General features: G+C 44.5%; 1 protein-coding gene across 2 annotated transcripts in view; it reads right to left on the bottom strand.

Moving 5' to 3' along the window:
• Window positions 1-21,309, bottom strand: part of FOXP1 (forkhead box P1) — a 360,388-nt gene that overhangs the window by 10,612 nt on the left and 328,467 nt on the right. Inside the window, exons 12-16 of one of the 2 annotated variants that reach the window (XM_032194299.1) lie at window positions 15,853-15,936; window positions 7,250-7,451; window positions 7,061-7,137; window positions 6,321-6,422; window positions 1,556-1,677 (exon numbers count right to left, since the gene is read on the bottom strand). In XM_032194299.1, coding sequence (XP_032050190.1) covers window positions 1,556-1,677; window positions 6,321-6,422; window positions 7,061-7,137; window positions 7,250-7,451; window positions 15,853-15,936 — 587 coding nt within the window. Of the gene's footprint in view, window positions 1-1,555; window positions 1,678-6,320; window positions 6,423-7,060; window positions 7,141-7,249; window positions 7,452-15,852; window positions 15,937-21,309 lie in introns of both variants that reach the window. The other variant, XM_032194301.1, reaches the window with a different exon arrangement.

The raw sequence follows: 21,309 nt of genomic DNA on the forward strand, positions 1-21,309 counted from the left end.
TAAGGAGGCTATGATCAAAAGCATCACGGGATATTTTAAATACTGCATAAGGCAAATTATTCTCGAAGCTGCTGGCAGCAGAATTGCTCGCAACTGAGCAGCAGGACCATGAGAGAGGTCTTGAGCCGTATTATTTCCTCCCAGGGAAAGGGCAGGTGGCCCTGACTGGGGACTGCCCATGCCATCACCCATTAGTTTACATCTTAAAGTTTACATACGGGGACGGATTTGAGGAAAATATATGCAAAGCTCAAAGCTCATCCACTCTCTCTTTATTGGGCATCAACAAATCACAGGTCCCCACTGGAGGAAAAGAAAAATCATCAAATACAAACTAGATGAGCTTTTTTTTTTTTTCATGTGGGAATAAATCATGGTGTGAAGAGTCTTAACTGAGCCTGTCCCACAGGGACCGGCAAGGATCAGTTGTCCTGGAGAGATGGCCTTCGAGAAAAGGTCAAAGAAAATTGCTTTGGGAACCACAGGAATATTTGTGCGTGGTTGTTGTAGACACAGGATGCCCTGTTGTTTATAATCTTTACAGCTGGTCTCACTGCACTTTCAAATTACTTTTTTTTTCAGTTAATTCAGTGTTTTTGTCTTAAAAGCATCTAACCATATTTCTGATTAAGAGTTGCAAACCAAGGCATACAATTGAAAGCAAAGGAATATATCAGATTAAAACTTCTCTGAAGCCTTTCCTTGCATATATGTCTTCTTGACAGATCTACAGCAGCTTTTCTGCACTAGCGTGGATAACTATTTTAGCCTACATTGCACTATAAACAAATGCTCTAACAAACATGTCACAGTAGAGTTATTATTATAGGCATTTGGATTATCAGAGTAGGACACACAAAATAGACATATAACAACCAAAACTTTAGTTTCTTTAGCAGCAAAGGTGATGTCACTATTTCGTGAAATGCAAGTCTACATGAGATGGGTAAATCATGCAAAGCAAAGCAACAGCAGAAAAAAAAATTAAAGCAAGTAAAAGCTCTTACTGTGCAACAAGCTCGCCAAAGTTTTCATCAGGGCAGTATTTTCGAGGACGGCCTCGTTGAATATGACGGCCACGTTTAAACTCTTCATCATCAACAGTCCAAAAGGACCCAAACTCATCCTCTACTCTGATAAAGCACTTATGCAGTGAGAGGTTGGTGCGAATGGCACCCTGGGACAAGAGCAGCAGCAAAGGAGATGAAGTGGAAACAAAGGGACACGGGATCGGGGACAGAACAGACATCAAATACAGGGAAAAGGAAAAAGAAAATAAAATGCAATAAGCATAAGCAAATGGTTTGTGAGGGTTAATATGCATTGCCACCTACAAGCTACTAGCATGTGATGCAACAAACACCAAGCAAGCAGGGTCAGGGTACTGGTGGGCATACAAACAGTAGTGATGAGATGTTGGTCTTGGTTTCCCTTAACTGAAACAATGCGAAACCACCTGTGGTTGGTCTAACACCAGCTAGCAGCCAAAAGCCTCTACGTTAAACTGTAAGCATGATCCAAGCTAGGCTAAGAAGTTCAAACATGGTGGACATACCCACTGATCTTTTGTGGCCTTCGTTTTTGGAACTCTAGTTCATCCACTGTCCATACTGCCCCTTTAACGTTTTCTACTCGCACAAAACACTTGTGAAGACTAAGATTATGACGCACTGCATTCTGCAGCAAGTATAAAAGAGAAAACATTCAAAAACTTTCTATGAGAAAATGCTCATCATTGTCCAAGAACAGCAGCACAGTCAGCTTGACAGTCCTCATTTTGCAATGTTAACCCCCTTCCCCTCCCCACACCCAGCTCTTTAAATCTTATTTTGCAAAGATAAAATAAATACAAAAGTTTAAACCCAAGGTTAGAAAATCAAGTTATTGTTATCATTTATCCGCAACGCGAATGAGCACAGCCATCAGTTTAAACATGCATGTTGTATAATACGGCACATTTCATACACAACCCAAGAGGAACATGGCATTGACATTTTCAAAACAAATACAGGCGCTCTGCAAAGAGAAGCAGTTTTCCTCTCCTGGAAAAAAAAAGAAAGCAGTTGGGAAGAACAGAAAGGATTTAATGTAAGCACGGGCGGCTCGAGTGAGCAGGGAGGCACTGGAGCTGGTGCTTCCGCGGTTTCCCACAGCCGGGCTAATGCGAATCAGGTGCTGAACCTCCCTGCACACCAGCGCCGGGGACCGGGGCTCGGCAGCACCCCGCCGGCCGGCACGGCACCGGCTCCTGCCTCCGCGGCATGCGCTTATATGGAAGTTGGCTCCCGTTCCTGGCAGGCTGCTGCGCTGACTGATCTGAGCCTCTGCCAAGTGAAAACACGAGGAGGGCTCTCCGAAACAAAGTGCTAATATCCCCACAGCTCATCACCCCCAGGGACCCGCGCCCCTGGTGCTCCCAGGCGCCGGCGGCGGGGGCTCGGGTGTGCTCTGTGGGGCAGATGAGCCCGCTCGGCCCCTGCGACGTGCTGGGACCGTGCCCGAAGCTGGCCGTGATGAGGCACCTCGCTGCAGCATGGCAGGCTCTGGTTTTCTGTCTCTGCTCCCTCCGAAATGGTGCCGAGGGCCTCGTTATTCCTCACGTGGGGTGCCATGCCCCGTGCCCGCTTTATGGGGTTTCTCAGCAAACAGCCCCGCTACCAAGCGCCCCGGTTCATGCGTGGAGCTGAAAGGGGGCCTGGTAAACAGGGAGAGCAGAAGAAGCCATTTGCTGAAAATATGCAGGCGAACAAACTCCATCCATCATCACTGGCACCATTGATTTAGTCAATCTGGTTGACTCGTTAGCAGGCACAGTGCCAGCCAAACACATGGCCTGGGTCTAGGCAACCAAGAGACCACAATTTTTTTCCCTCCCGTCATCGTCATCTTTTTTTTTTTTTTTTTTTTTTTTTTTAATGAACATCGGGTCTGGATGGTGAAAGGGAGCTCTAATCATGAATGTCTAAATCACTGTGCAAACAAAGGGTACGCACAGCGCATTTGTCATGTAAATTAAGAGGCAGTGGTGTGTGTGCTTGTGGGGAAAGGCAAAGACTCTTTTGCTACTTCTCCACGTCCCTGCAATCACTAGCAGTCCCAACCCTCCTGTCCCTGCTTCAGGGGAGGTTTCTGCCTGCTCTCAGCAGATACTTGGGTGGAAATGGGTCTCCTCTGGCTCTAAGTGCCTGATCCTGCGGACACAGGGCCTGACCCTGCTCCATGGCACGCTCCATGTGCTTCAGCTCTTCCACAGGGCTCCACTGGGGAACTGGTGGAACCAACCTTGGATATGCTTTTCCTCTCAGCACGGCAGGGGGAGGCTGAAATCTAGCTGGAAGTCAACCTGGCCACCAGGGCTGCTTCTTTCTGCCCTTCCTTTATTCTCCTTACTTCATTCCTTCCTTTATTCTCCTCTTCTTCTTTCTTTTTTTTTTTTTTTTTTTTTAATTTTCTTTTTCCTCTACCTCTCTGAGTCCTGACTGGTTTTGAAAATTTCGGCAAAAGCCCTGATTTTTGAGGTGGAGGAGAAATGCCAACACCCCACGCCTCCCGGGCTAAAACCAGCGAGCTCAGCAGCCGCCGGTGGGTGCCGAGGTCCGCGCGAGTGCAACCTGACACAGGGCTGCCGGCCCACATCTGGGTAACTCAGGCAGTTTCCTGTGAAAATGGGAACGCTGTCAAGTCTGGAGCAAAATGTAAGAATAATAATGCTATTTCCCACAGTGAAAGCTGATCTCCTAGTTAATACAGCAGTTGATCAAACGCATACAGCAAAGTTCAGTGAAGTGAGTCCTCAGAGTTTGTAAACAGTCTCTAAATACACAGCTGAGCAGAAATATTTGTGTTCTTTACATGTATTTAATGCTGGAGAAATACTTTCCAGTCTGTTCTTGCTCTCTTGAAGTCAATGCACAACTTGACATTGAGGGCTGGGGCTGCTGGATCAGGCTCTTGCTGAAGATTTTGAGGCAGACAAGTTGGATTATTTGCAGCATGTCCGTAAAGAGCTGCCCTCACTTTCTGTTTTCAATATGATCACTTATTTAAGGAATTCGTCACAGAAAAAAATGCTTTATTTTCACTGCCTCTGGATACTTGCTATCTAACAGTTTTATTCGAACAACACCTCACGTTTCAGAGCCACACCTGCAGCCCGTGCCTCATGGCTGCAATTCAGTGCCAGCAAATTACTCCAAAAAATAAAGGCAAACAGACATTGCCTCTGACCTGTCAGAACCAGTTCACAGTGCTCCCTTAGCAATCAGCTTAACAGAAAAATTAGGAGCTATTATTGTAAGATTATATATTTACCTTGTTAAAAATATTTGTATGCAAGCCACTTTTGCAGAAAAATTACCCTGAACATGCTTGAATATAGAAAATGAAAGGGTTTGTTATTTTAATAGCTGCTCGTGCTCTGTGGTACAGCATTTTGGGGAAGAGGTTCATTTTTTAAAAGTCTTTATTCCTGCACTCCTCTGTTTTTTTGAAACAAGTCTCAAGGAAACTTGCCCAAGCCAAACCCTGAGCCTAAACTTGGGGAACACTGACTCAAATGCCCCCTAAGCGTTAGCTGAAGGTGAGCACAAATCAGCACATATATATTCAAATGATTTGGATTCTGCAATTAGACCCTTACGCCTGCACTGTGCCCCATGGGCTTCCCATCATGCCAATGCAGAGCTGCATTTCCATCCCTGCTGTTCCTGAAGGCTGGCACAAACCTGAGCAGCACAAAACCTGCATGACTTAAGTGGACACCAATTCTGGAACGTGAGGTGAAGCTTTTCTTCCCAGGTAGTGGAGCAGGACTAGGTGGAGGTGTCTGTGAGGGGTCTGCAAATGGACCTGCTGGGACTGCTCTTCTGCAAGCCCAGGGGTTGCCAGCCTGGCCTCTCTCTTCCTCTGTAAACACACTGCAATTGCACGTGGCTCCTGGGACTCAATTTTAAGTGATGCACAAGCTAATTCCTGAAACTAGCCTCGCAGGACATACAGCCAAGGCTGCCTTCTTCCACTCCCTTCTCCACTTCCCTTCCTTTTGCTGCTGGAACTATATAGGATTTTTGCTTTAGACCCACACCTGCAGCTGCTGAAAAGGCCTACTGGAACCACTCCAGCGGCAAAAGACAGGCAGGTCTAAATGGATCTTAAATCAAGGAAAGTTAATTTCCTTTCTGGATAGTAAGGAGGCTGCAAAGTGAAACACTGCTCATGTTTTCCAACTGAAGTCAAAGAATCAAAGCAGCAATCACATAGACTTTTCCTGAATCTAAGAGGTTACGGACCACGGTTGAAAATGTACAAAATTGCCCTGGGATCTGAATTAAAAGCATAATGTGCTACTAAAACTAAACTAACTTCCAAGGACCATTTTTAGCTCCATCCTTTGATGGAATTAATCTAAATGCAGGCTGAGACAGGAAAAATATGAAGAGCTAATGAAACAGCAGGTATGGGACATATTCATCCTACCTGGTCATTTGAAGTTGTTAGAGAACAAACGGAGTTGCCTAGATTAAGAGAAGCTCAAAGTACTAGGATGCAATTTTTACTGCAACGCAAGATCCTATTATTTGATTCATTCATTAGTAATTATACCAGCTTTAGAAGCCAGTGTGGCTATTATAATGTTATGTAGAAGGGAAAGAGTGGCCTCCAAAACAGAAAATAAAATTAGCTCCTCAGACCCCTTATCTGACAGTATCAGAGATGGTTACAGTAGGAAATTGAAGTGCCAAATATCAAGTTTTAGTTCTGTTAAACAGATTTCTTATGGTGGGGCTTGCTTCTTGCATATTATGTTCGATAAGCTTCTGCTGTGTGACTAAAAAAAAAAAGGAAGTTTATAACAGATCTGCATATGTAGCTCAGAGTCAATTGATAGAGGAAAGAAATCCACTTATCTATAGATCCTAGGAAAAAAAAAAAGTAGTTGTGATTACAGTCTGCATAACTAAAAAGACAAACAGCATATCTTCCACTGACACAATAACGTTACCTCTTTTTTTCTTTTTTTAATATGTTCCAGCTGAAGGGCTTGAGTTTCACTGCTAGCAGCAACCACACAGAGGAACTCGTGGCATAATCACAGAACATAAAAGCCAATAATGGGGATTCAATTAGTGGTTTTCAAAGGCAGAAGAATTTTTCTGCCAAATATCAAATTCTTCCTGCAGATAAGGCACCTAGTGTGTGTCAAAACTGCCGATCTAAATTTTCATGTCCACATGTCGTTACAATTTGTTATGTCATCAGCAACGTCTATTCAGTACATGTCAGATATCAAAGGCAAGAGGCAGACACGGGATAATGCTTACCTTCCACGTCGCCGCGTTGCGTCTGAAGTAAGCAAACATTCGCGTGAACCAGTTGTAGATTTCATTTAGTGTTAGCTGTTTTTCTGGAGATTCGAGGATGGCCTTGTGAAGCAAATCAATTGCAAGATCAGTTATGAACAAACCAGTTCAAAATACATTCAGAGTTTCACTTGAACAAACACAAGAAGGAAAGGAGGAGAAGCAAGGAAAAGAGAAGAGATTTGGAGCAAAAATCCAAAGGAAGGTTTTCACAATACAAACTAAGATTAATGGCTGTATTTAACAGTTCAATGGCAAAATTCAAAATGGAATTATCTAATTGTTTTGAGTTTTTATTTCTGTTTCCTTACAGAAATATTAATTTATTAGTCATTCATAAAGCAGAATCAAAGAGAAATGCAAAACATTTCACTAGCTGATTAAAGCTCAGTAATTATTTAGAGCTCAGATTAATTCTAGGGATCAGAGATTACTGTAGCTTGTGATAATTGACTTGCCATCTTTAAACAGGCTCATTTTCACTGTTGTGTGAAATGAATTTCCTAATAATCACATCGTATTGTAATACTTAATCAAAAGCAATTATGTTATATATTGCAGTTCTAAAAACCCTTATAGTAAAGGTTTGAGCATTTGAGCATGCTTACATACCAAAGGTTTGAAAATCTATTTAATCCAGAATGTGCACATATAGGGAGATTTTTTTTCTACTCCGAACGCATGTGTTTGGCTCTGCTTACCTGTCTAATTAAAGATGCATACGTGAATGGTGGTCTAACTTCGGCGTTCTTATAAAATTCTTGGTTCTGGGCAATATCTGCTGAATAAGAGCAGTTGTTCTGTTATCATCACAGCCTGCCAACGCCGGGCTGCAGGCGACAGAAAGCCACGTGGGCCACAAGGGCCTGTGCCACCAGTACCCCCTTTACCTGAAGAAATGGGGACGTTGTATTTATCCGAGTACCGCCTCCGGATGGGTCCGACGTTGTGCATGCTCGTGGTAGTGATGACCGACGGTCCCTGCGTGACGGGAGTGATGGGTGCAGTCGGGGTGGTGGGAGTATGAGGTAAGCTCTGTGGAGAAGCCTCGGACGCCGTCTTGGAAAGCGTGACGCTTGATACCAGATTCAGCTGCAGAGGGAAGGAGAGGACGAGGACTGCGTTACAAACGGCGCTTCTGGCTAATTAAGGATGGTGGAGAAAATTCTCGGTAATGGCACTTCCCTCAGTTAGAAGCAGACAACACAGCTCGAGTGCTTGCTTCAGCTCTAAGTGCTGTTGCAACATCTCCATTAGGAACCAGTAAAGAAATGAATATATAAATTTCCAGATTGATTAAAAAAAAAAAAAAAAAGAATGATGTAGCCTGCTGCCAGAACTACAAATTGTGGATTTTTATCTAAACCTTAAAACAAGATCTCACCGAGTACGTAATCATTTTAATATTTTATTTTAGTTCCATTGTTTCACAATCTAAAGCCCACACGTCTCTTATTTCCATGCTATCATTATGCATGGCTTCTAATCAATCTTCTTGGATATTTCATTGAAGGCATCGGGCTTAGAATAAAAGGCAAGACTTTCCTAAGGACGGGGTAGGGAGAAAGGCAATCTCTCTCTTCAGCATCTGGGCTTTTTCTTTTTTTTTTTTTTTCTCGCTCCCGTTCATCCATTTTAAAAGCAAAGCCCCGAGTAGGTTAAATCTGGAATAATTTAATTAATCACACTGCATGAAATACTGCAGCCACTCAGCCCAGCACAAGTGGCACCACTCGCCTGTCTCCCCTGACGGAAGGCAACGGCGCTACCTGCACAAACCCTGGCCCCAGACAGTATTTGAAGCAGTGCCCCCAGAAACACGAAGGTCCCTTACAATAGGTCGCTCCTGCTGGAGCATTTTCAACAAACACCCCATCTCTTACCCACAGTATCAGAAAGGATGACCGAGAAAAGGGCTCTCTGAACTACTTCCACATTTCCTTCTCTCAGGCACTTTTGCAAATAGTATCGGTGAAATACAGACCCCACCTAACTCAGCAGCAAAATTCCTACTGAATTTACCAGGGCCGGAATTTTATAACTTTTGCTCATGATTAAAATTCTTTTTGGCTGGACATTAAACCTTTTCAGATGAAGGCGAGGCGCCCAGGTCAGACACGCCCCCAAACATCTCCAGTTTATCCATAAGGCACTGTATTCATTTTCCTCGTGTGAAAATAACCAGATAAGAAAACTCCTATTAGCATCCCTCATATGAGTTAACAGCCACAAATAGGGGTTCTTTATCGAAATAACAGGATTTATCCGAAACAAAGGTAGTGGAAAATAAAAGGTTCCGGTGTCACAGAAGCGACACCAAGACAAAAAGCCAGCGGCCCACAGGAAGGGCCCAGCCGAGTGACAGATAAGGGTGCCTGCTTTTCTGTCCTGACTGCGAAGCACAGCCACAAAAACTGGAAAAAAAAAAGACTGGAAGCCCAGCCATAAAAGCCTGGTGCTGCAAAGTGCTGCACGACCCCGCACCCTGGCAGCACAGCTACCTGCCACCCAACCCTTTGTGCCGGTGCCTGCAAACCGGGGCTCTCCTCACAGGGGAAATATTTAACGGTTCGTGGCGATGCCGGAGAGCAAGACCCCAGCGAGGAGATGACGAGAGGCAGTAAAACACAGGTATTGATTTCCCAGCGAATCCCGCCCCGGCGGGAGCAGCTAAGTGCAAGCTGCGGGAGAAGACGCGGGCTGGGAGCCCGGCGGTGCCGAGAGCCACCTCTGCTTGTTGACTGGCGTGATTTAAGGACACTGATTAGGGATACACACCCGGTAATGTCTCCCTGTTATCCATCTATCCATCTATTACATATGATAAAAGGACCGGTGACGATAATAATAGTACAACTGACAGGTCTCACCATGAAATTAAATCTACTGTATTTTATCTCAGTTTCTAAATGGACATTTTAACAGTCCAATAACTGCGAGCAAATCTGCATCAATTTTAAGTGCCCATCTCTAGCGGAGGCTTGGCAGCCGGGCCCTCCTGTTGGAAAGATCACTGCTCGTGCTTCATCATTACGGCTCTCGCTACCCCATTTCAAAAGAGTTTGCTTCCTTTTTTAGTGTTTAAAAACTTAACATTTAATCTGTTTCTACTAGGGAGCAGCGAGAAAGGATCCCCAAAGGTCAGCGTTCCCTGCTTCCAGAATGTGAATCGAGTTAAATTTCTTCAGGCTTTTCAGCATAGGTAGCAAGCAGAAATAAACACAGGAGAGGACGAGCAAAGGGGGGGGCTTTAACAGGCTTGACAAATGACACTGTGATTCACACCCACTGCTGGGCTGCCACTAATAAGCTACAGAGGAAGCAGCCAATCTCAGCTAATTACCAGATAAAATTGTATTGTAAGGACTCTAATTAGGAGATGCTTATGGAGGTGATCTAATGATTAAACGCTGCATTCGAGTGACCCCACCATCAATGTGCAGTGGTGCAAGATGTCACTGGAATATTTTGTAGAAACAGTAATTTTATTTCAAGGAGGGGAGGCAGTAATATTTGTAATAATGGCTATGAGGTAAACTAATTAAAAGACAGTTCCTAAAGGAAGACTGTGGCTTTGAGCAGCTGTGGCCGTTCCAAAACAAAGTGCCAAATCTCAACAGAGAAGCTGCAGTCAAGTGGAAAATTTCTGCCTGACCTCTGCTCTCGCTATTAATTTGCAGGAAAACTAATGACACATATACATATTCCCACAAAATTGTTCTAATTGCTAATTTGCCAAAGGAGCCCAGTTTCCAAATTAAACATGACTGCAGTCTGCGAGGAAAGAAAGAACAAAAAGCTGGAATGCTGCGAGTATGCCGCGTTTCACCTCCGCCGACCGTTTGTGAGCCTGAACCAACAAGTTAATGAAAGACGACCTTGTCAATTGCTAGCGAAGTTCTTCCTCCTCCTGCCTTGCATTTTTTTCACCGCTCTCTCCTCTTCTGGCAGGGGACCGATCCCTGCAGGGGACATTACTGACACCCGGAGCAGGGCAAGGGGGAAGAGGGCTGCTCCCAGACGCTTTCTTTGTGGGGTCTGTAATGCGAGGACTGCAAACTGGGTGGTGAATTAGAGCAGAACAACAAATTATGAATGGTGTTGGTTTTGTTGCAATCTTGAAATATTCATCGGGATCGTAAACTATTAAATCTTAATATTGTGCCCAATTAGAAATGCGCTAACGCCCATGCCCCGCGCGGCCGAGGACGATTATTCAGGGCAAAGCTCAGGAAGGGACGGGGCTGGGAGGGTTTCTTTTCCTGATGGAAACTCGACACGGTTGCTCACTGTTTGCATTTTCTATTTAAAAACAAGTTACTATGATTAGCGAAGTTGTTCACACTGGTATGTTGTACACAGCCTGTTTCCCACATACTGTAATTTTTGGACGAGGAACCGTTTCTGTCAGAGGGGAGCGAACACGGGTCACCAAGTTTGCACTTGAATGAGGGAGAATTTTTGTCCTGCAGTAAGGCACAACCATGTCAGGCAACGTACAGCCCTCACACCAAAGAGTTAAATGTTTCTGTAGTGTTTGCACTGGGGATGGGGGGAGGGAGGATTTCCTCCAGCCTTAAAAGAAAACAAGAGAAAAAAAAAAACAACAAACAACAGAAAAAAAAAAAAAAAAAGAAAGAAAGAAAAAAAAAAAACACCAAACTCCACAACCGGTTTATGCCCTAAAATTCTGTAAATTCAGCCTCTGAAAGGTGTTGGTTGCTTTGTTCAGTTTTGGTTTTTAAGACCAGCACCTCATACTGCTTTAACTCAACAATCATAAATGCTGTAATTGTTTCAGTGTTCAATATCCTGCTTAGGATTTTATTATTAACCTTCCCTTTCAAGAAATAGTCATGTCTTCCTATTAAAGGTGAAGACTGAGTCATTTTTTTTTTTTCCTTAGATATAAACAAGGCAGAGAGGTAACCCTCTCCTTCACCCTGTAAACCAGATTTCCAGTAAGTGGCTCTCCCATTAGGGCTCAGCCTGAGTTCTTTTTGTGTAAACATTTTACATGACAATAGTGGCTGCAATAAAAAACCCGATCTGAAACACTTTTAAAAGAAAGAAAAAAAAAAAGAAATACACATGTATAAACAACCCAGAGGGACCATACCCACTGCTGCAGGGCAGTGATTCCTCTGCTATTGCTGCTGCTGTCTTGGTCACAGCCGGGGCTGGGGATTTATCTGAGCCGAGCTGCTGGACCCTAAACCACTCCAGAGCAGAGAGTGCTTTTCTTCACACCGAGGGTGGGAGAGAAAGCTGACGCTGGGCCTGAAACTTAGTTAAATGCCGTGTCTTCCTCTCCCGTTTCAGCCTGGACACATCAGCGCGTTAGATGCGAGCCTGGCAGGCAGCAATCACTTAGCAGGTGTTGTTATTGGCAGGAACACTAAGGAAACTGAAGCTGAGGAGTGAGACTTAATGAAAACCAGTATATAAAAACAGCTTTTGTTGTGCTTGAGAATCTCTCTTTATTGCTGTGTATCATTATTTTTTCAAACTATAAAGTACGGCTACAGCAGCTAAAATGCTCAGTCATTACCTCAACAGTTAAAAGACTATTTTTTTTAATGCTTTGTTATTACAGTTGCTAAAAACAGTATTTCAAAACAATCGTAATTGCTATGGTTAGGTTAAAAAAAATACATTAAATAGGGGATATCTAACAGTGTGTTTTATTTAAAGTGCCAAAAGTTTCTCTTAAAGTTTTCTGTCTATTTTTACAAGATGGATATAGCACCTAGTATGCAGAATTACTTGTTGGTTGATGCTTTTTCCTTTTCCCTTGCTTCCTATGAACTTCAGTGTTAGTTAATCCTCCAAAAAAATCACATTTCCATTTTAACCTACCATGCTGATCACTACCACGAATGAAAATAGCATGTAGGGGAAGCTATCTTAATTGCAAAACCAGAATGATAATTCTTGAGCAATCGCTGTTCTGGCTTTTCTTTTTCTGCCTTGAAAAAAATTTTTACCTTAGAAAGATGTCACAGCGTATTGCTTCCCAGCTTTGTTCTCACTTCAGCCAGTCCTTTATTCTCACCAAAACACCACACGCAGCAGTAATAGGAACAACTTCACGTGTTCAGAGTGCCAGCTGAGAGCTGCTGCCATTTTCTTGGAAGCTGTTGCACCGCTGGACCCTGTCATCACCAAGCAGGCACCCACACTGCCCTCACCCCAACTGCTCTCCTTCCCCAGCCTGCCCTCAGCCATCCTCCTGGCTGCCCCCAAACCCCCACAGGAACACAAGAGCTGCCCTTTCCACTACACAAGATGTTGGCAGCACGCTGAAGGGCTTTCTCAAGCAGTTTTGGTGGACTGGGGTAGGGAAACGCACGGGCCCTTCCACTGCGAGGGTGAAAATTAGTGCAAGGAGCTAAGGCACCTGAAGTTGTGCTGGACACAACCAGCCTGGAAAAGCAGCCGTTCACCATCCCTGGGTGAGCTGTGAATTGATGGAGAAGCACCACGAAGCTGCCTGGGATCCAACCAGTCCACAACCACCTGAAGCCCAAGGGGGAAAGGCAGGGCCGATGGTCAGTGTGGGTTACACTGGGCTCCTGGTTAAACCAGATGAGCTCAATCACTGCTTCTACCTGCCAGCACCACACGGTTTATAAATAAGCATTATGATCCTTTGAGCAGAATAAAAACATTTCCTCAGCCATGAAAAGGCTGTAATTTTAAATCCCAATTCACTGCTACGTTTGGATTCGCAGCCACTCGTTCCTTTATAAGCGCCGATGTACCGTAATATATTAATTCTAACATACACCTTGCATTAGTTATGTTGGCAAAAAAAAATTAATTACTGGATGTAAAGAATACTTTGCACTGCAATAATGGTCATCAGATCTTTTTACCAAAGTCCTATCCCACTGAGTTAAAAGGACTAGGGTCTAGCAGAGTCTGAGCAGTGCCTGTGTATTTTTTTCACAACGAAAGCACAATTTATGCAAAACACTATACTTCTACATTTTATAATTAATTTTCAAATGCTTCACCTATACATATTTTAATAATTTCTGATTTATCAGATGGTATCTATAATAAATTTTTCTATATTTCAATAAATGAAAAGAAGGCAGTTTCAATCCAACAACAGAGTGCCACACAATATAGGCCTGTCAGGCACCAATTTTTACTTCTAACATGTAAGTTAAAGGATAAGGAATTTATAATGCTGCCTGTGAACGAAACCACTTTTCATACACAAATGTGATCTTTTTTTTTCCAAAGGGTAATACAACAGTACATTTACATAAACTAATCCAAACAATCTATGTATTTGACAATGGCAAACCTCACACAGACTGCCTATTGTTGGTTTACATCTTGGAGTTCTTTATGTTGGCTTGTAACACTGCTCTAGCTGTCAAAGGTTTGACTTGGACTCCAAATAAATGGTTATAGAAGTGCTGTGCAGCGATATTGGACTTCTTTGCAAAAGAAAACCTGCTGTGTATGAATTCAAAAGCTATTAATTTTTCAGTCAAAAATATTCATGCCTATTTCTTTTAATAAAGAAACACTGTGCTGAGCAACTGAGAGATAATGTTGACTAGTGGTACAGAATTTTCAATAGAGCAGTTAAAAATAAATTTAGTAGGAGGTCCCCAACAAAGCTATAATTTTCCAGAATGTAAAACATTTTTAATACTAATCAAGACAGCCCTTTTCCCCCTGCGTTCACTTTTTTTTTTTTTTTTTCCGCTGCTTTTCCCTGTTTATTAGCTGTTAACACTAATCTTCATGGCGACACCGCCTGGCATCTCCGTAGCCTACAACACCCGCCAAAGCTTCCTGCCCTCCGCGGCTGAGCATCGATCACTAGCTGCCTTGCCAAACACTGCTCGCCTTCTTATGATTTCCTCCCTTTAGTTTTTAATCCTTCCTCCTGAGGGGCACCGCTGTTATGAAAGGCCTCAAGGCAGAGTGCTTTGAGACTCCCAGATTATTCCGCTGTTTTAATTTTTAATCCAGTAAGAGCTATAGAAACCAAACCTCCTCCCCATTCTGTTGGGTCTACATACTTTGCCAACAATGTGCTGAAGCATTTGCATTCAGGCTGAGATGGATACGAGGAAGTAGGAGAATGCTATTTTTATAGCCACTGTATGTAGTTTCCACTCTAGAGAGCCGGTACCCACCAGATCAAGCAATTTGAGGAATCTCAACAGCTTAAATGGAAGGGTTCATACCTACCACTCAACTCTCTCCAAGACGGCACCGAAATTTCCCGTTGACTTTGACATCTGCTCCAGCGCTGCCGAATAGCCTGCAATTTTCTATCTAGTAGCCTCCCTATGCACTTCTGCGGCCATTTATTTCCAACTACATGGAAACTGAGAAATCCGTTTCTAGTAAAAATGGGTGCGCGAAGTGTTTAATGATTTTATGTTCTCTATCTCTGTAATGTGTTCTGTTTCAGACATTAATTTTGTCTACCAACTGCATCTTGGCAGGCTACCATATTTGCTGGGTTAATAGTCTGACTCCTTTTTATTTCGATCACCATAAATCACACATATATGGGTGTGTGTTTGCTTTATTTATAGAAAAAAAAAAATCAGTCAAAACAGATAAACCAATACTTTGTCATTATGCTGCATCATTGCATATTGATTAAAATTGCTAGTACTAACTATAGATTGTCAACGCTCAATTAATTTTCACACAATGACTCAAAGCAAAATCAAATAAAGCCAGTGTACCTTTAAATCTTACAAATCTTAAAATCAAGAAGCAAAGCACTCTCTCCACTTTGAATAATCATGTGAAGCTCTGAGGAACATTTTCAGCATTAAGAGGTTAGGAGAAAACAACAGCTGAAGAGTCATTTTGGGCAGAGGAGGAGATGGTAGACTTGTCTTTTTTGGGGGAGTAACCCAGGAGCTGGCTTGGCCTGCAGAGCCCCTGGGTACCGTGCAAGAAGGTGGAGTTTATGAAGCAGCTGACCAACCCCTCCTGCCTCGCTGCTTCCCCTGCACCCCCCTTTTCTGAAGAGCAATCTGGGGTGGAAAAGGTTTAGCTTCTCAGTTTCAACAGTGTAAAACCCGATACCGAGTAACTGCTTATCATCGAAACGTGCAACTAGAGCCTGTTCTACTGTAAATGTCTGTCGGAGAGAAAGCCAAATAAATACACTAAATATAATTTAATTACATCTCTTTCCTAACACTTCCTAAGATTTCATGCAAGTCGGACCAATGTAAAGAGATTTACAGGCCAGAGAAAGGCCCCCCACGACAGCTTTGGAGTCTGGTTTCTGTGGCCCCCCGAAGGAAGAAGGATGGTGAGAAGGGGGTCCCTGTGGCAGTGCCTCCTGCAAAGCCCCAGCGAGGGAGGTGTTTTGCATCTCCTCGCCGCGACAGGCTGCACACAGCGGGCCACGCTTCGCATCACACGCCCAGGTGGGAAACAGGAAAAGAGGTTTGTTGTGAGGTTTTGTTTGCTTTCTGCACAGTTCAGTACTTACGGGCTGAGGGGTGGCTTTTGGTTCAGTTGACTTCACATGCAGGTGTGTCATCATGGCTTGCAGGCGCTCTTTATCTTTTGCAAGCTGAAGGGGGGGGGAAAAAAACGCTCTATTACTTGTAGGAATAAAATCCAATCTCTGCTTATTCCTAATTAAACAGTTGGCACCAACGTGCAAGACAGAAGAGTTTTATTGCTGAGCAGTTTGGAAATTGTATATGGTCTTTTTGCGAGGCAAAGCTAACGCTTGGTGCTGGGTGTCAGTGCTTCCCAAAGCAAAATGCATTAGCCCTTGAGTGAGAAGAGCTAGACCTGCCGGCACCAAGAGGTTCACTCTAGCCCTGACAGCTAAAAGACAACAGTGAATCATGTTTATTAACCAGCCCCGCTCCAGCCCGGGAGGCGCAGCAGAAAGCGAGCTACGCAGTGCCTCCGTGATGCCTTTTCCTCCTGCCGTAGCAGCAAACAAGCAGCACGAGCGGGCTGCAGCTCTCACGTCACGTGCAGGCGTTGTGGCACCACGCAGCAGGCGAGGAGCTGGTGGTTAAACCACACGAGGCTCCGCGGCAAGTCACGACAGGCGGCCTCGGCGCTCTGCTGGTCCTTGAGAGCTGGCAAAAACCCCGTGGGGCCATGAGGGGAACCCGAATCCCTTTGGTGCACGAGTGAGAGAGCACAGGGTGGGACAGCTAACCATGTCGTCTACTGCATCACAGCCCACAACCGGGGCCAAGCTGGATGTCAAGGGCTGTCCCTCACTTCCTCAAGTCTCTTGAGGTTTTTTCCTTGAGATCTGCACCTGGATGGTGTCTCAGGATCACACCCTACACAGCTGTGGCCAGGATGGCTTCCCAATGCATTTCAAACGCACTGGCCAGGCACTAAATCTCACTATTTTCAGAAACATTTTCTATAGGCAAATAGGACTTTTTCCGGCTGCTATTAAAAAAAAAGAAAAAAGAAAAAAAGAAAAAAAAAAGAAAAAAAAGCAGGATGATATTATGAAATAACACTAATGAAAAAGGCGTGTTAACCTACATGCCCAACATAAATGCTCCTGTTTCCAGCAGGACTTGGATCAGGTTCTCACAGATGACAATTTTTGCAGAGCTGAGCTGTGCTTTAGACAAGCCAGATTCCTGGTGCCAAGAGGAGAACTGTGCTTGCATTCCAGTGAAACTTTAAACAACCTGCCCACCTTATCACAGTCATCTGTTTGTAGCAGCAGAGTTGGGCTAAGTGTATATAAAAGGAGACTTGGTCATAAATCCCCATTCATAACCTTAGAGTCAAGGTTGTCTTGCTCTTCACAAGGCGAGGGGTTTCGGACCGTGCCAGAAAGGCGTCATGATGGGATAAAATTTGGCACACAAGTTTCCAAGACAGGAATTAAATAAAGGGAAAAACGGTGTCACCGCTGTGCGCTCTGGAAGTGCAAAAGCAAAATTGCTGGGCTTCTCAGGCTGCTTTTCTTTTCTTGGTCAAAAACCTCCATGGCAAGTGAGAAAAGCTGAAGCTGATAGCAGATCTCCTGCAATCTATCTCCAGATCTGCTCTGGATATCACAAAAGAGCAGCGACGGGCTCTTATCATAGCAATGCAGTAGAAACTTCTCCCTCTGAGAGTCCTCTGAGGACCTCTTCAGAGAAAGTAGAGGTCTCTCCCCTCAGCTGCTGTGCTTTACACAAAACAAGTAAAAAACAGTAAATATCTTATTCTCAGTGCAGCTTTTTTGGTCTCTCATCCTTAGCAGTTAGTAGGCACCGGGTTATCCGTGCATGACGTTTTGGTCTGCAGGCTACTGCAGAAACCAAAGCTCTAAGCCCAAACAAACAAAATGCAGGCACCTGAAAACTTCCTGCTCGCAGCAGCGCAGTGCCAGCAGGGAAAGGCACCCGGGCAGCACGGGGCACACCCTGCACCGGGGCTTCCTCTGCGTCCCCTTGTCGAAACGGAGCGGTACTGAGCTCCCAACAGCCAGGGTCCTCACTTTTATTGGTTTTAGTCATCATCTTAGCACGCTTTTAATGCAGTTTCTGGTGGGGGAACGTTATTAAAGATCCTCTCGACATTTCAGGCAGACACACGCTAGTGTTTTGTCATAGTCTAGGAATTCAAACACTCACCCAGTCAGGCAGGAGTTTAAATTATGAAAAATAGAGGTCTCTCAGTTTCAAAGCGCTGAAGAGAAGTAAAAAAATCTGAAGAATTTCTTTAAACTGTTTTTCCCCTAGGTCAGGAAGCAGCAGTGATACCAAACCAGAACGTCACCAGCAGCCCCGTGGCTCAGCAGGGTGATTCAAGAGAAGTCACGACGGCTGCTGGGCCGCTGATGGGAGCGAGTGCTCACTGGTGGCACTCACTGGAGCACAGATGGTCCCGAAAGGGGGACTGCCAGTGGACTTACAGGAAAACGCTCCTGATCTACTGACAGTGTTATTGGGCAAGAGACTGTTATGAAACCAAAATAAACTGATTAATGCAACTCTTGAATCAGTCTGAAGAGCTGTGCTTCAGTGCTCCTGGTTGGCACTATTTCCCACCAGGGAATTATTCCCCACCTGCTGCTCTCCTGTGGCAGATTCCTAGTCTAGAAAACTGCACTCGAAGGGATACACCCATCTTTAATTTGGAGTCACGCTGGCAGCTCCCTCCCTTGGCACTAGCATGGAGCAGGACAGGGGGCACAGAGGGAGCCACGTCCTTGCCTGGGGCTCAGCCGGCACCCACAGACCTCCCGAGTCCTGCTGGAAAGGGTGCCCCTACCTCTGGGTGCAGAGCCCTCCCCTGAATGACAGTGCTGGCTGATGGCACGGGAGAAAATACTGGAAGAGCTTTTTAGAAGAACAGGGGCTGTAGATCTGTCAAAGCTTCCTGTGGCAAGGCCTTAGAAGAGCTGCTGGTCCAGCCCGAAACGTTTATGTGTTCAGAAGGGGCCTGATAAAATTCAGGGTCAAGACCTTATCAGTTGAAGATCCAACACTGAGGAGCAGATCAGAAACAGCAAGTTCTTGGTTTTCATTGCAGATTACTTCAACACATGAGTTGTGCTCCCTACAGGGCATATGAAGACTCTGACAACACAGTCCCATCTGAAGCCTCGTTCCTTTTTCCTATATCCTTTTTGAAAGGTCTAGATGGCGACAATTTTCAGGTGGCCACCTAGTTCTTCATGGAAAGCCCCGTTTTGTGAGGCTTCCTCCTCTTACAATTCCACCAATGGTGCTGAATTCTGTGGAGTTTCACCATGGTCTAGGTGCCTAAGAGTGCTTCTTCCATGGAAAACCCTTCCAGGGCAAGGTACATGTGTACAGTGCTTTGCAGGTTTGGACACCAGACACGTGGCTTGGCCTGGAGAGGTTAAATCCTAAAACTGCACCTGCTTGAAAAGCAGAAGAGGGAAGGCACTGAAAGCACAGGCCAGAAGGGGCTGAAGGAGAGGAGGCAGCAAAGTCTGTGGACCAAGGAGCAAGAGAGAAGTCATTAGGCACACAGGGTGCAGAAGCTGCCCGGGAGGAAAAACAGATAGAAAATAGGGGCAAGGAGCAGGAACGTGAAAATGGAAACCCAGTGAGGGCATTCAACGGGAGCCACATGGCCAGATCAACAGGAAGGAGATCACTTCAGCAGCAGGATTTTGGAAAAAGACCAAGGACAAAGGAGAAGGAAGCCAGCCGTGGGCAGTGTGAGAGACAACCAAGACGTAACCTTCCCTCCTGTTACGTGCTTATTAGTAAGGCTGTGTACTAGAAAGGTTCAGGATCCGTTTTTCAAAAGTGTCAATGGATCCTTTAGGAAAACAAGCCCACGCAGTGTTTTTGCTCCCCTGAAAATGGTCAGCTGGATTCCTGTTCTACTGGGAGATATACATATATATATTTATTTTTTTTAAAAGAAGCATATCAGAGCCTTGTTGCTGTCCTGAAATGTTTTTCCACTCAATGCTGGTGCTGCAAAATGAATGTCATATTCCAGCTAAGATCTCACTAAGGATAGGGAAGTGTTCCTGTGTTTGTGTTTTACCCAGCAGCCCAATTCTCACTATTTATAATGGCAACAAATGATCATGTCAGGATGGTTTAAACAAAGTGAAATATGAGAAGAACTCTACCTTGTCTGTGAAATTTTAAATGTTTGTGATGGAAATGCTGAGACCTAAGCTTCGTGATACTTCTGCAAAAGGGCATTTACAATCAAACACAAAACATATCTGACCTGTTTTTTCCTTCAAAAAGTTCATTTAAAACTACTGCCTTTTAAAAACACTGCATTTATCTCTGTCCATGATACTGACAAAACTATTCTGTGTAAAATAAATAATATTTTTTTAAAAAAAGGCTTGCATTTGTGTCCATCACATTTAAAACCTGTAGTGCATCCCTCAGATATAACGGATTTGTTAGGTTTGTGTCTTGACAGGGCTGTATGAGCATGAGACAGGGCAGCAGCTGGGTCTTGCCATGATGTTGGTCCCTGAACAGCACACAACGCTGCACAGCTCTGCTTGAAGGCAAAGCTTCTCATCACTGCTGAAAGTCATGGGGCAAGTGGGAAAAGCTACGGGTCCCTCTCCTACCTGGCTCACAGAACTCATGTAGTTGGCCCCAGGGCTGATTTGTGCCCCTGTTGGCAACTGCTCCATCGGGGGAGCGTTAGGGCAATGGTCTTGGTCCAGCTGCTCCTGCTCTAACACGCTGGGTGCTGCAGACCATGTCATTGAAAACTGTGCTAATGGGCTAGGCTTTCATTGCATTATGTTCCTCTGTGAAAAAACGAGGTCACAGACTGATAATGTAGGCACTGGAAGACAAATCCTCTGTTTCCTCCTGTGTACAAAGTTATGCAGATTATCAGAGGACAGATCCACAAGACCACTGGAGGGAGAAGGGGGGAGTTACAGGTGCATTGCAGAAGCAGGACAACCCTCTTCCTCCATCCATTCTTGATGGCTAATGCATGGATGGTCTCACTCTGTTATTAACACCCCAGTCTAAATTAAGCCTCCAGTTCATCCTGTGTACTGTGCTAGCAAGACTGTTAGAAAAACTCATTCAGAATTTTTTGACTTAGCCCTCATATCACTTTGTAATTATGTTCTTGTCTTGGGGACTTTATGCTACCTTCCATGCAAGGACTCTAAGCTAAGACGTATTCCCAGCGCTAAATGGGTGTGAATCTGTGGATATTAGTCACTTGTTACAATTAGTGTAATGCAGCACTAATGAACCTTTCCAAAGTATTGTCAAAGGCCTGTGGAGAGGCAGCAACCAGTGGTGGTGTCCTGCTCAAGTCTAGGGCATCATCCTGTAGTTCCAGGCACAGACATGCCCCGTAACTGCAGGAGAGGAGGATTAATGCTTTTCAAGCTGACGGCAACTGAATAATCTTGATTTACCTTCAGCACGAGTTATTACTGCGTCTTGGTAAAAGATTATCTCGTATCTCAGTTTACCAGGAA

Source organism: Aythya fuligula, chromosome 10 (genome assembly GCF_009819795.1).
Source record: "Aythya fuligula isolate bAytFul2 chromosome 10, bAytFul2.pri, whole genome shotgun sequence".
NCBI classification, from domain to species: Eukaryota; Metazoa; Chordata; class Aves; order Anseriformes; family Anatidae; genus Aythya; species Aythya fuligula.